Source organism: Indicator indicator, chromosome 29 (assembly GCF_027791375.1).
Source record: "Indicator indicator isolate 239-I01 chromosome 29, UM_Iind_1.1, whole genome shotgun sequence".
Lineage (NCBI taxonomy): Eukaryota > Metazoa > Chordata > Aves > Piciformes > Indicatoridae > Indicator > Indicator indicator.
In genome coordinates this window covers 884035-897110 of record NC_072038.1, presented here as the reverse complement: position 1 = coordinate 897110, position 13076 = coordinate 884035, and the positions used below count along the sequence as shown (strand labels likewise).

At 56.4% G+C, this 13076-nt stretch overlaps 1 protein-coding gene across 2 annotated transcripts; it reads right to left on the bottom strand.

Moving 5' to 3' along the window:
- On the bottom strand, nt 1-9471 carry LOC128976518 (TBC1 domain family member 24-like). 2 transcript variants are annotated; one of them, XM_054393796.1, is made up of 7 exons: nt 9369-9471; nt 5755-6805; nt 4973-5131; nt 3508-3571; nt 1913-2008; nt 939-1215; nt 1-146 (listed from the first exon to the last, which is right to left on the bottom strand). In XM_054393796.1, exons 1-7 carry the CDS (start codon nt 9469-9471, stop codon nt 1-3), a joined length of 1896 nt encoding a protein of 631 aa, XP_054249771.1. The 2 variants fall into 2 exon arrangements, with proteins under 2 accessions (XP_054249771.1, XP_054249772.1); XM_054393797.1 differs by having other exon boundaries at nt 5755-6790.
- Between the last annotated feature and the right edge of the window lie 3605 nt (nt 9472-13076).

The window sequence follows — 13076 nt, the reverse complement described above, 5'->3', positions numbered from 1 at the left end:
CTAGGAGTTTTGAAAGCCCCACACTTCCAAGAGCTGCACCTTGAAGTTCTCCTGGCAGAGCGGAGGGTTGTCGAAGGTCTCGCAGTGCTCTGTGCGGCCCCAGAGCAGGTTGGCATCGAGGGACAGAGCTTGGCCTCCCCCTCCCCCTGCAAAAGCAAGCAAGATGGTTGAGATGTGCCATCCACACCCAAGCAGGGGCACTAGCACAGCCAACAAAGGTCCCTCAGGACTGTGCCCATGTCTCAGCTTTCTGTCCTTTGAGCACGGCAGAGCTGAGCTGGGGCTGCCCTGAGCTGCCCTCTCTGCTACTCAGGATGCCAGCGTGGAGGCAGAGCTGCCAGAGAGCTCTCTGCTGGGCAGACAGTGTGAAAGGTTGCCCTGGCAGCACAGGATGAATTATTAAACTGCTTGGAGAGCTGGAGAACAAGGGAAGCTCCTTTAGTCCCTGCAGCCTGCTCTCAAGGTCTGGAAGGGAGGCAGAGGCATTGCTCTCTTGCTTTGGTCCTCTGCCAAGCCCATCCCAGCAGTGGTGGGGCACAAAGATTCAACCCCCATGCTCAAGACTGACCCAGCAGCTGGCATGTCTGCTCTGGGTGACCATGCTTGGCCCTTCCTTGGGCTGATCGCCACCTACATCTCCTCTCCATCCCACACAAAGCAGAGGGAAGGGGCTGGGAATGGACACACCAGCCCCAAGGGTGCAAACCTCACCTGGCACTTTGGGCTGTCAGAGGCCCTCTGGGGCTCTCAGAGGGAGCATCCTTGTGCAGCTTTGCACTCTGCTGCTAACTCGAGGAAGAGGAGGCTGCCCTCATCTTCCCAACTTCAGATGCCTATCCTAAACCAGGAGGTTTTTGCCTCTAGAGGCAGCTCAGAGTTTCCCCCTTCGGCTCAGCAGCGGTGGGGCAGCCGGTGGGAGCCCGCTGCTGGATAATTACCGATGATGATCCCCTCCCGAGAGCCGGCCATGAACATGGAGGCTGTTTTGGAAGGCAGCAGGAAGTGCCTGATGGCCAGGAAGGGGGAGAGGCGACCTCTCCTCTGCGGCGTGGGCACGGTGAGGTGGTTGGAGCTACTGCCCCGGCTCTCCGGGGAGGAGCTGAGGAGGGCTGCGGGACAGGGGGACGGCGAGCGCTGGCGTGAGCGGGGCACAGCCTTGGCCAGCTCCGGCTTCTTGATGAACACCCACTCGTACCTCTCTGTCCTGGGGCGCACCTGGGAAGCAGGAGGAAGGTGGTGAGCCCCCTGTCCTCTGGGGCATCTTCTGCATTGCTGGGGAAAGGTGGTGCTGCCTGGCCAGCTGGCTCGGGGGCCAAGTGCTGTGTGCCAGGCTCAGACCCGGAGCAGGGAAGGGACAAGATGCCCAGCAGTGACAGAGCTGCTCTAGAGGTGCCTGTGGCTGAGAAGTTGGGTTTGGCTTCCCCAGTCACTGGCCAGGATGGGCAAACCTGCACTGCCCATGTTACCAGGTGGGTGCTGGATGGATGCTGGTGGGATACCAGCTGGACTTTGCCCAAAGGATCTCTTGGATCAGCTCAGCCTGATCCTTACTCAGGCACACCAGGGATGATTGGGGAATGCTCCATCCAGGAGCTGACCTGACCAAACAGGGCAGAAGCCAAGCCTGTCACACACACTGCCCCACAGTCATCCCAGGAGGATGCTCCAGGCCTCACTCAGGGTTTCTGCATCTTGCCTTGAGGGCTTGAAGCAAGCCAAGGCAGGAGCTTGTTCTCCATTTGCTCTGATCCAGCAACTTCTCCTGCTGCTGTCTCCTGCCAGAGCTAAGGGGCAGCAGGGTGGCTGTGAGAAGGAAGCAGCTCAGTGCCACCAAGCTTGTTAGTGTGGTAAAGGACAAAGTCATGAACAGACAAACCCCTAAGTGCAAACCCAGAAGGGAAAGCTGACTTACAGTGAACACAAAGCACTCCCCTGTCCCAAAAAAGCCTGATGTGGCTCCACTCTTCTTCCTTTCACTCCAATCAGAGGAGAGAAATGCCCCACACACCTTTGGGAGAGAGCACAGGGAGCTGTCAGCTGGGGCTGGAGGTGTCTTCAGGAGATCCAGGGTCCTGTGAGGTCCCTAGGGGAAGTGGAGAGCCACATTCTGCTGCCCCAGCTACATCCTGCACGGGGCAGTCACTGCTGATCTGGGTCTGAGCTTCAGTGCCTCTCTGGGGGCTCTGGGAAGTTTGGGGGTTGCTCTCTGGCAGCAGAGGTGGTTGCAGTGAGCTGAGTGCTGGTTCATACAGATCCATAGATTCACAGAATGGTTTAGGTCAGAAGGGACCTTAAAGATCAGCCAGTTCCAACCCCCTGCCATGGGTAGGGACACCTCCCACCAGCCCACGTTGCTCAAGGCCTCATCCTGCCTGGCCTTGAACACCTCCAGGGAGGGGACATCCACAACCTCCCTGGGTAACCTGTGCCAGTGATTCAGCAGGGCTGTGCTGGCCATGCTTGTGTGTTCCTAGTCTGGGTTGGGGAGCAGAAGCTGTGCCTCCCACCCCCCAGCCCACTCCATCTCCCAGGCATGGAGAGGAGTAACTGTATCTGGGAGTCCTTGTCCTCAGCTGGCCCCTGGAAAGTGCAAGATGGTTGCCTGTTGTATGAATCTTTACAGAAAATGTGTTTGAAGTGACAAAGCCTCAGGGAACACAGTTTGTTGGTTTTTTTTTTTTTAGCCTACAAGGCTTTTAACCAGCCCCAGGAATTCTTCTAGGCTGACCCTGGTGTGAACATCCTTGACTTGACCATGGCTGGAAGGGACCTACTGAGAGGTGGGAACTCCTGCCTGTCCTTGGTACTAGCTAAGGAACAAAATGAGCTAAAACATGCAGGAAATGAGGTTTTAAAAGTCACCTTCTCTTGTCTGGACAAGACCCAAAGGGGTGTCAGGGTGTTTATTTCCACTCAAGTGTCAGGCTGGGGAAATCAAGATTGCTAAGTCAATAAAGCTTTGGGATGCCTGAGCAATTTCCAGAACTTGCTTCCGCTGTGAGATGAGTGGAGAGATAAAAGAGGGGGCTGTGAGCCACTCTCAGTCCCCAGGGAGAGGGTTCTGCAGCTATTTCATGACTTTGAGATACAGTGGAAGCTGTCCTTATTTCTCCTCCATTTCCCCTGTGTGGCTGCTCTTGCAGTCAGGGAGACATCCTGGCATTTAATGCAGCAAGTCCTGGCTCAGGCAGAGCATCTGCTGATTCCAGGAAAGTCTGCTTGGCAAGGACTTCATGACTTGGTTGTGTTTGCAATAAAAAAGATGCTCAAAACCTTCCTCCACCTCACTGCCTCTTCCTCTGCTTCCCTCCACAGCACCTTTCAGACCAGCCTGTGTCTGAGGTGGCTCTGGGTGCTGGTGGGGCAGTTTGTTCTCTCTTGGGAGCTGGGACAGAGGGACTACACAAGCTCCATGGCTTCTCCAAGAGGTGCTGGAGGGGGCCAAGCACCCCATCCCCTTCCCACATCAGCAGCCATTGGGACATTCTCTGGCTGGGAAATACTCACCTCTCCCTCTGTTGTTTTTAAGAGCAGCACTGTTGGTTCGTAGCCTTCACAGCACGTGTAGAACCTGGGGAGATGGACAAGGAGGCTGGTGGGCAGGGGTCTGAGACCCAGGAGCTGTGTGCCACACTGAAAACCCAGGGTGTGCAGCAAGCACAAGGCTGTAAAGGACAGTGGAGAGCAGTGGCAGCTCTTCTCAGCTTATTGCCATGCTGGCAGCTGGCCCAAGGGAGCTGGTAGAAGGACAGCAGCAGAGACCCATCATCAGGGAGCAGCTTCAGTGTTTGTGCAGGAACAGGGAGGAGTTGGCTTGTGAGGCCTCTCAAGTCATCATTTTTGCTTGGTGAAGCAGGTAATAGCTCAGACAAATCCAGACACTAAGTCCTCCCACCCTTCCCTTGGGCACCAGGCTGGAGGGGGATGCTTCATGGGGGGAGTTTCCCAAATGAGTTTGCTTTTAATCTGGCTGTGTTTCATCTTCTGGGCTCTGCTGCCTTGGAAAGGTGCAGGATGGAGAGGCTCCTGGTGGCCTCTCATGGGCTGGGGGAGCATGTTCGTGGTGCTGATGAAGGCACTACCACCAGCACCCCACTTTTAAACACCTCAGAACTGGGGTGGCATGGACAGCTCCCAGCCCCTGCTGGCCAGTGTGCCTCCCTGGTCAGCAGTGAGCTGCATCTCAGCTGAGGAAAGCCTCAGCACTGAGTGCTGTGGGGCTGTCCCTGCTTCCCCCTGCAGCCTTCACTCCATGGCCATGGCCCCTAGGCTGTCTCCAGCACCAACACTGCTCTGTCTACTGCAATTTTGGGCACTGGCCATGGCACTTGGACTCTCTTAACTTGCATTTAGAGTGTTTGATGTCTTCCCCATCACAGGTTGTATCCATCTGCCCCTGCCCTGAGCTCTGCCTGCCCTGAGTGCAACCTCCCAGCTTGACATGCTCCTACAGAGGAGTAGGTTTGAGTTTACTGACTGAAAACATTCATGCAAAGGCATCCCCAGCCTGCTGGAAGCCTTGTGCTGCTTCATGGTGTGAGAAGTCAATGTTGAACTCATTTTCCAGCTCAGTTTTGGGCTGCAGCACTGACTGCAGCATCCAGAAGCTGCCCTGTGCTCCATGCTGCTGGGAGGGAGTTGGAGCCTGGGGAATGGTGCTTGGGCTGGACCAGTGTACCCAGCACAGCGTGGCACTTGTGGGCATCCCCATGCAGCACATCTGCCAGGCTCGGTGTTCTCCATGCAGCGCTGAGTTGCTGACTGCCATCTGACTGAACCTCAGCCCTCTCCCCTACAGCCAGCAAAGAGCCAGACCACACTCAAGATCTTGAAACAAGCCCAAAAGAGTCCCCAGGGAGACCTTGGATGTACCCCTTGGACACTACACATTGCTCCTTTCTATACCACCCAGCTCTACCCAGATTTGGGCCTGACCCATCTGACCCAACCTGATGTGCAGGTGATGCTTTACCTCTGCAGGCTGCAGCCATCTTCAGAGGTGGAGAAGAGCAGCAGTGGTGGGAAGAGGGAGAAGCGCTCGGGGATCCAGGACCAGACGACGCGCATCTCCTGAGCGCTCACGATGCTGGAGCTGAAGTTCTGCATGTCCACAGCCAGGTGGAAGGACTGCCTGTGTCAGAGAGGACGTCCATTGCTGCCAAGCTAAGGTGCCTATCTGCTTTTAGGGGTGCAGCCCCCCATACCTCAGGCTCTGCCATGCCTCTTGCATCATGAGCTTCATGTTGCCATGACTAGCTCTAATTGCACAGTGCCATCTAACAGCCCCCACCCCCCGAACTGAGGTACCAAACATAACCAAAGCTATGGGAGATACCTGAAGCTCCCTTCCCTGGGTGTGAAGAGGGAGGGGACAGGCTCTTCTCCATTGCACCCTGTGAGAGGAATAGGGGTAATGGACATAAACTACAGCACAGGAGGTTTCACCTCAACTTGAGGAGGAATTTCTTCCCTGTGAGGGTCACAGAGCACTAGAACAGGCTGCCCAGAGAGGTTGTGGAGTCTCCTTCTCTGGAGACTTTCCATCCCCATCTGGATGTGTTCCTGTGTGACCTGTGCTGGATTCTATGGTCCTGCTCTAGCAGGGGGGTTGGACTTGAAGATCTTCGAAGGTCCCTTCCAACCCCTGACATCCTGTGATCTTATGAACCTATGAACCTTCACGTTGTGTCTCCACCATAACTCATATTTTGTCTGCTTAGCCTCAAGGGCTGGCAAACAAATAGGTGTCCTTACCTGCTCTGCACCATGGTTATCCCCCTCTCCATTAACGCCTTCCTGTTGGCCATCTGGAGCAGCCAGATCTCCTTGCGGGAGAACAGCCGGATGCCAAAGGCTCTCTCCAGGAGTTTGTCCACAGTCACATGGTCAGCAATGTTCTGCACGAAAGCCTGCAGGTCTGCTTTGATATCTGTCCCTTCCAGCTCAGAGGAGGTCACTGAGAGCCTGTACTGCTTCAGCAAGGCCAGAGCAATGCGGTACAGGACCTTCTGCCCCTCCAGCAGGTAGACGTCGAAGACACGGATGGCGTAAGCGAAGGGCAGGTCGTGGAAGAGCCACGATAACCACTCAGAGTAGACCTCAAAGATGTTCTCAGAGGAGTTGGCTATGAGTTTGTGAGCTGCTGGGCAATGCTTGTTGGCCAGGTCCCCAAAAGTCATGCAGGAGGCCTGGTGGGCCAGGAAGGACTGGTCAATGTAGCTGGCGTGGGGAGCGTTGCTGGCGATGAGGCGAGAGATGTTCTCGAAGCACTGAGCTTCGTCTTCGCTGTAGTGCAGCAGCAGAGCCACCAGAGAGGGCAGGGTTGGGCTGTAGGTGATGTCAGGGAAAAGGTGGCCGACACAGATGAGGATCTTCTTCAGGGCGGTGACCCCTTCCAGGTTGAGGCAGTAGGTTGGCATGGAGCAGGCCTCCAGGAAGTCGGGCAGGGGGTGGGAGCTGACGCTCAGCTTGCCGAAGAGCCGACTGGCCACGTCGCGGTAGACTGCAGCGTCCGGGGTGACGAGCCGGCAGCTGACCTGCTGCAGCAGCTGCTGGTACACCTGAGCTCTCAACGGGCGGCTCGCTGCCCAGGCCCCTTCCCTTGCCAGCTTCTTCAGCTCCTTCAGGGGCCTGCTGAGGATGTCTCTGGGGATAGGAGCCTGTTGCTCCAGGTCTGGCATCCTGTCCCAGTCCACAAACTGTCCACAGCCCAGACAAGAGGAGGCGTCGATGTCCCAGGTGTCAGTCTCAGAGGTGATCACCACGGTGACTGGAGATGAGCCAAACATCTCTGCAGGACAAAGACCTTTTTTTCAGCACGGTTCAGTGCCCTGGCTGATGGTGTTTCAACCCAGCTGGCAACGCTTTGAAGTTTTTGGTATTTCAGTAGTTACTCTCCCCACTACAAAAGGAAGGTTCTCAGGAGGCTTTGGCTGGCTGGAGCTCCTCACTTTGCCCTCATCTGCTGACATGAGCTCAGAGCCTTGGTGAAACTGCTCTCCAGGGGCTCACAGAAGTGTGAGGCCAGGTAGCACCTGGGTGTCAGGGCTGCTTCCCCACACCATGAGGGGCTTTGAACCCCTTAACAAGCATCTGACTTCCCAGCCTGTGACCTGCTCAGAGGGAGGTGCAGAGAGCAGGGACACTGTCCCTGTCCCCTGCGGATGACGATGGGACAGCAGCACCACACCATGCAGGATAATGCACAGCTTAGTCCCAGCCCAGCTCTGCAAGGGTGAGGAGGGACCTCAAGGCAGTACAGGCCCAAGTGATGTCAGCATGGCCAAGAGGGACCATTTGCATCATGTTCCTTGCCACAGGGGACAGAGCAGGGCAGGGGACAATGTCCTATCTGGTTCTGGCAGCCCACGACCAGGCTGCTACGAGCCCAGGTCGAGAGGGCAAAGCTGACCTCAAGTGTTTTCCCTCCCTCTTACAGCCTCCTGCCAAAGTTTCCTGAAGTGGTCTCCCGATACCTCCAGCCCCTCAGGTGCCACAGAGATTCTGATTCTATAATCATGGAATTGTTTTAATTGGAAAAGACCTATAAGCTGATCCAGCCCAACCCAACACTGCCAGGTCACTGCTAAACCATGGTCCTCATCACCACATCTACACAGCTTTGAAACCCCTCCAGGGATGGGAACTCCACCACTTCCTGGGCAACCTGTTAGAGGGTTTGACAACCCTTTCAGGGAAGAAATTGTTCCTTATGTCCAACAGAAACCTCCCCTGGCACATCTCATCCTATCACCTGATGCTAGGCAGAACAGACTGAACCCCACCTCACTCCATCCTCCTTTCAGGGAGTCGTAGAGAGCAATGAGGTCTCCCCTCAGCCTCCTCTTCTCTAGTCTAAACACCCCCAGTTCCCTCAGCTGCTCCTCCCCAGCCCTGTTCTCCAGACCCTTCCCCAGCTTTGTTGCCCTTCTCTGGACACACTCCAGCCCCTCAATGTCCTTTTTGGAGTGAGAGGCAAAGAAAGTGCCAGAAGAAGGTGCTGCAGTGAGAGGGGTTTGCCAGGGGTGGGAAGGCTGATCTGCGGCGTGACAGTGTCCCTGTTCCCCACATGCCACCGTATACCTCGGAGAGATCCCTGCTGGGAAGAATCTGGGAAACCCCTTGGAGGCAGCCGGGTCCCCGGAGGACCCTCGGGGAAGGCTCCCGCAGACAGCAGGGTGGCAGGGCTGTGGCAGCCGCAGCCTGGGCTGGAAGAGCAGAGTTTGAGCTCCTCCTAGAGAGCAGCGAGCGGCATTTCCCGGGGGCTGCAGCAGAGCTCAGCTCCAAACCCTCACCGGGAGAGAGGAGCTATCTCCACCTGGGCCAGTTCTGCTGGGCAGTGATTAACTGGCAAGGGTAAATCAATTAGTGCACGTTAATTCCCTGATATATTTACCTTGGATGGGCTCAGTAGAACTGGGGAGTCCTGGGTGGGTTTGCACTGAGCCAAGCCTCTCTGCCCTGGTCCCATGGGGACATGGAGGACAGCATGGTCCTGGCCCTGTCCTGCGTGGTTGCACATCAAGAGGGTCTGGCTGCCTGGGCTGCTCCCAGACTGGACCCAGATCTGCTCACTGGTTCAGTTTGGTCCCTGCTCACATTCAGCCAAACCAGCAGATCAGGTTCAGCTCTGCTTCAGGGAAAGGGCAACAGCTTTGAGCAATTGCTGCTCAGCTCCCTGCTTTGAAGACAGACAGACCCTGAGGACAGCCAGGCAAGCTCTGGCCACAGGAACCAGGCTCAAATGCACACTGGGGTTGAAGTGGGGCTGTTTGCATGGTCAAGGTGCCCAAATTCACCTTGTGCTTGTGGCTGACCTCATCATAACACTGCAGCCCCGCCTGAAATGCTGAGGAACATCAACCCAAGACCAACCAGCTGCTGGTGTCCCAGCCCAGGGTGCTGGCTGCTGGCTCCAGCTCTGCCCACCCTGGGACATGCCAGGGGTGTTGGAGAATCATAGAATGGCTTAGATTGGAAGGGACCCTAGATCATTTACTCCACCTCCTTGTCATGGGCAGGGATGCCTCTCAACTAGGCTTGGTCCCTCAAGGCTTCATCTGACCTGGCCTTGAACACCCCCAGGGAGGGGGCATCCACAACCTTTCCAGGCTCAGAGTCTCACCAGAGTCTCACCACCCTTGTGCCAAAGAACTTCTTCCTAACATCCAGTCTAACCCTAGTCTCTTGGGTCATCTCCAGCCCCTCTCCTGCACTGGCTACAGCCTGGCACAAACAAGAGCTTCCTGCATCTTCCCTGGTGTGAGACAGAATCACAGAACTGTTGAGTTTGGGAGAGACCTTTGAGATCATCAAGTCTAACCACTTGTGTGGCTGTCCCCTGGCCATCCCCAGCTGCACTCACTCACCTTGCCCAGGGCCTGTGTTATCATCCTCAGCCGGCTCAGCCGTGGGGAAGTCACCAGCTGCCCCCCCGGGGGACCGGGGCATGTTGAGCCCCACCTGCAACATCTGCCCAGGCTCCACTGCACCCACCTGGCAGGTCCTCTCTGTCCCCATCACCTGTCCTGACTTTTAAGGGGAGTGCCAGCCCACCAGCCCAGGAGGTTTATTTGGTGTAAATAGAAGGAGGGGTGGAGCAGCTCCTGCGCCCACGTCACCAATCGCCGCCCCAGGTCTGCACCGAGCCCGGGCAGGGGCTGTAAACAGCCCTGGGCTGAGATAGGCATCAAAGCAGCAACATGGCCAGCAAAGGCAGCAGTGATGTTCCCCAAGGATAACCTTGGCTTTCCCACTTGGGATGCACTTCCTTTGCCAGCCCCACGGGGCAGGGAGGGTGCCGTGGACCTGCCCCTTGCCCGTTCTTGAAGGAGGGAAACATCAACAGCTGGTGGGTCCTCAACTGCTTCCTGCTGGGTGAGTCCCAGGGGAGCAGGAAAGAGAAGCAGGTCAGCAGCAAGGGCCAGGAGCAGGGGGACAAAGGAGAGATCAGGGCCATGAGGATTGACTGACACCTTCCTGCCACTGCCCTGTGTGCCTTCAGGGAGGCTTTTAGGGATGAGTGTGCCAGGGCTGTGCCAGACGTGTTTGTGGTACTTCTTGTGGCTGAGAAAAGAAGGGCTTGGAGCAGCTCTGTGAGGAGCAAAGGCTGAGAGCCCTGGGGCTGAGAGCCTGCAGAAGAGCAGCCCCAGAGGGGAGCTGAGCAATGCTCAGCAAGAGCTGAAGGAGCTGTGGGGGCAAGAGGCTGGGGCCAGACTCTGCTCAGTGGAGCCCAGGGACAGGACAAGAGACAACAAACTGGAACCCAGGAGGATCCATCTGAGCAGGAGGAGAAACTTGGTGTGAGGGTGCTGGAGGCCTGGAGCAGGCTGTACAGAGAGGTTGTGGAGTCTCCTTCTCTGGAGAGATTCAAACCACCCCTGGCCATTGTGATCCTGGGCAAGCTGCTGGAGCAGGGGGAGCTGGACTGGATGATCTCCAGAGGTCCCTTCCAACCACCACCAAGCTGGGATTCTGGGATCTGTCTCCCGTTTGAGATGGTTGTTATTGATGAACTTTCAGGTCAGAATGCTTGGCAGAATTACAAGTACCTTGTACTTACAGACAAAAGAGTTGAGTTGGGGCAAACGTGCTCTCTAACAGATGAGGCATGATCCCTGCAACATCACTACCTGGAGAACTCATACTTTGGGCTGCACTTTGAGAGGCATCTAAAATAGTTTAAAGAGTTTTTTTTTTCTTTAAAATGATATTTTAGTCCCTCAGCTGTGGCTCATCCCTGCCTTGCCTCTCTGCCTGCACCTACAGAGCATCCCTGAGCATCCCCTGGCACCAGTGGTCTCAGGGCACTTGCCAAGCAAGAGTGGTCCCTCTGCAGACCCTCTCCACTCTGGATAAAACACCTCCTCCACGATGTGCCAATATCTGACAGCAGCAGCACAGCTGTCCTGTTGTCCCTCTCCCCCCTTTGCTCCTGGTAGGTTGGGACCCTGAGGAAGTGAGGGTGAGGGGCAGCACCAGAGAGGGCCCCAGCTGGGTGCAAAGGAGGCAAGGGGCTGCTTCCCAGGGGGAGGCTCCTGTTCTACACCCAGAATATTTCAGGGAGCTCCATGAGTGTCTCTGCTCCACACACCTCATCCAAAGGAGCAGATGACAACTCCCAGCTCTTCTCCTGAGGATCCCCACCCCACATTCCACTCCGGTCCCCAATGCTGAGGGGTCATTTATTCTCTCTCCAACTAAACCCCTTTTGCCCAGGGTGCTGCTGCCTTTCCCCAGGACGTTGTTTGGAGCCTTCTCCCAGTTGGCTTTTTCCAGGCCAGTGGATGCCTCTCCCTGCGAGACTAAACCAACTCTAAAATCTCATGCAGCCCCTCCAGCTACTGACCTGCTCTGTGTCAGGCACTCTTGTGCTGGGAGAAAGCAGTGAATTAGGGATGGCTCCAAATGGATCCTTGCTTCATGCCTTTTTAATGGCCAAAACATGAAATATGCAGAGCCTGCTCAGCCTCTGGATGAGCCATGCAGCTGAAGGCCATCAATGTTTCATGCCCACGAGAGGAGCCAGCCCAACTGGCACGTGCCAAGAGGGCTGGTGAGAAGAGCTGTCACCCTAGGGATGGAGCCTGAACTGAGGGCTGCCAGGGTCAGCAGGGCTCCCTGAGCTGGCCCACGCTGCTTCACTTCATGCTCAGGATGTTTCTGGCATGTGGGTGCTCCTCTGTCCTGAGCACCTGTCTCAAGAGAATCTGTCTCAAGAGAATCTGTCTCACCCTCCTCTGCCACAAATTGCCCTGCAGCAGGACCAGGATGTGTCCCTGCACGTCTCAATGCCCTGCCCAGCTGCTTTGGGGGCAGTTGTGCCATGAAGTGGTGGCTGAGGGTGCTCATCACCTCCCCAAACCAGCCTTGGGGGTGGCTTTGCTCCAACAGCACTTGTTCCTCATTGCATGTGTGGCTGCTCTCTCTTTTTGCTCCAAAGCCACCTCAGATTCAGCCAAGGGGCATTGCTGTTGGGTCCAAGTGTTTGGCAGGAGCACAAAGGGTGTTGTAGTTGGGTCCAAATGCTCACCAGGAGCATGTCAGCTGTTGCAGCTGGGTTCCAGTGTTCATCAGGGGCACAACAGATGTTGCAGTTGGGGTCAAGTGCTCTCCAGGAGCACAATGGGTGCTGCAACCACCTGCAAACATGCTGATGAGGATGTGCTTGTTATGAGGGCCATGTTATGAGGGCAATAAACCATCCCTATCAGTGCCTTGTCTCTGCTTTTTGGGCACCTGCTCATAGCTGCACTGATTTGCATCACCAGACACACCCCAAAAAACAGAGGAGAGGCCAAATCCTGGTGGATCAGGTGTGGGAAAGGCTCTTTGGGCTTGGATGGAGGCTGTTGCAAAAGCAAGGGCCTGCAGAACCCTTCAGAGCCAAAATATTGACAGTGTCAATATCCAGCATCACTCAACTTCCTGGCAGCCTGCTTCTGCCTGCTGCTGCTGTAGGGGCACAGGGATGAGTGGGACAGGGATGAACAGGATGGCGATGAAGGGGGTGGAGGCTAACGGGGTAGAGATGAGTGGGATGGGAATGAAGGGGACAGGGATGAGTGAGGCAGAGTTAAGAGGCACAGCAGGAATGAGTGGGATGGGGGTGAAGGGGATGGAGATGATTGAAACAGGGACAAAGAGCGCAGGGTTAAGAATGAAGAGGACAAGGACGAGTGGCACAGTGATGAGGGGCACAGGGACATTGGTGTGGGCAGGGGAGAGCAGGGGGAGACAGTGACTATCACCTGCAGACAGGAGGTGGGGCTGGGGGTTCGGAGAAGCGAAGGGGCAGCTGCGTTGGGGAAGGCAGGACCAGGGAGAAAAGGCCACAGAGAGGCCGTGGGCCTGGAGCAGCCCCGCCCGAGGGAGCCAGCCCATGGCGGCGTGCGGAGGTGCCCGAGGGCTGCGGGCAGCAGCTTGGATGGGGATTTAAACCTCTGCAACCCGACCCTCTCCCGCTTCCAGTTCTGCGCCCCTCGTTCAGCGGCTGCGCACGGCGCGGCTTGGCCCTCGGCGGCCGCCGTCCCCAGCTGAGAGGCGGAAGCGCAGGGCTCTTCCGGCCGGCAGCGGCG

Bases quoted from the DNA above. Each gene is read 5' to 3' on its own strand.
- LOC128976518 (XM_054393796.1), bottom strand. From the start codon at position 9,471: ATGTTGCAGGTGGGGCTCAACATGCCCCGGTCCCCCGGGGGGGCAGCT. The intron at 6,806-9,368 runs GTGAGTGAGTGC...GCTGAAAAAAAG, and splicing joins TAACACAGGCCCTGGGCAAG to GTCTTTGTCCTGCAGAGATG. The intron at 1,216-1,912 runs GTAAGTCAGCTT...CCTGCTTCCCAG, and splicing joins GGGAGTGCTTTGTGTTCACT to GTGCGCCCCAGGACAGAGAG.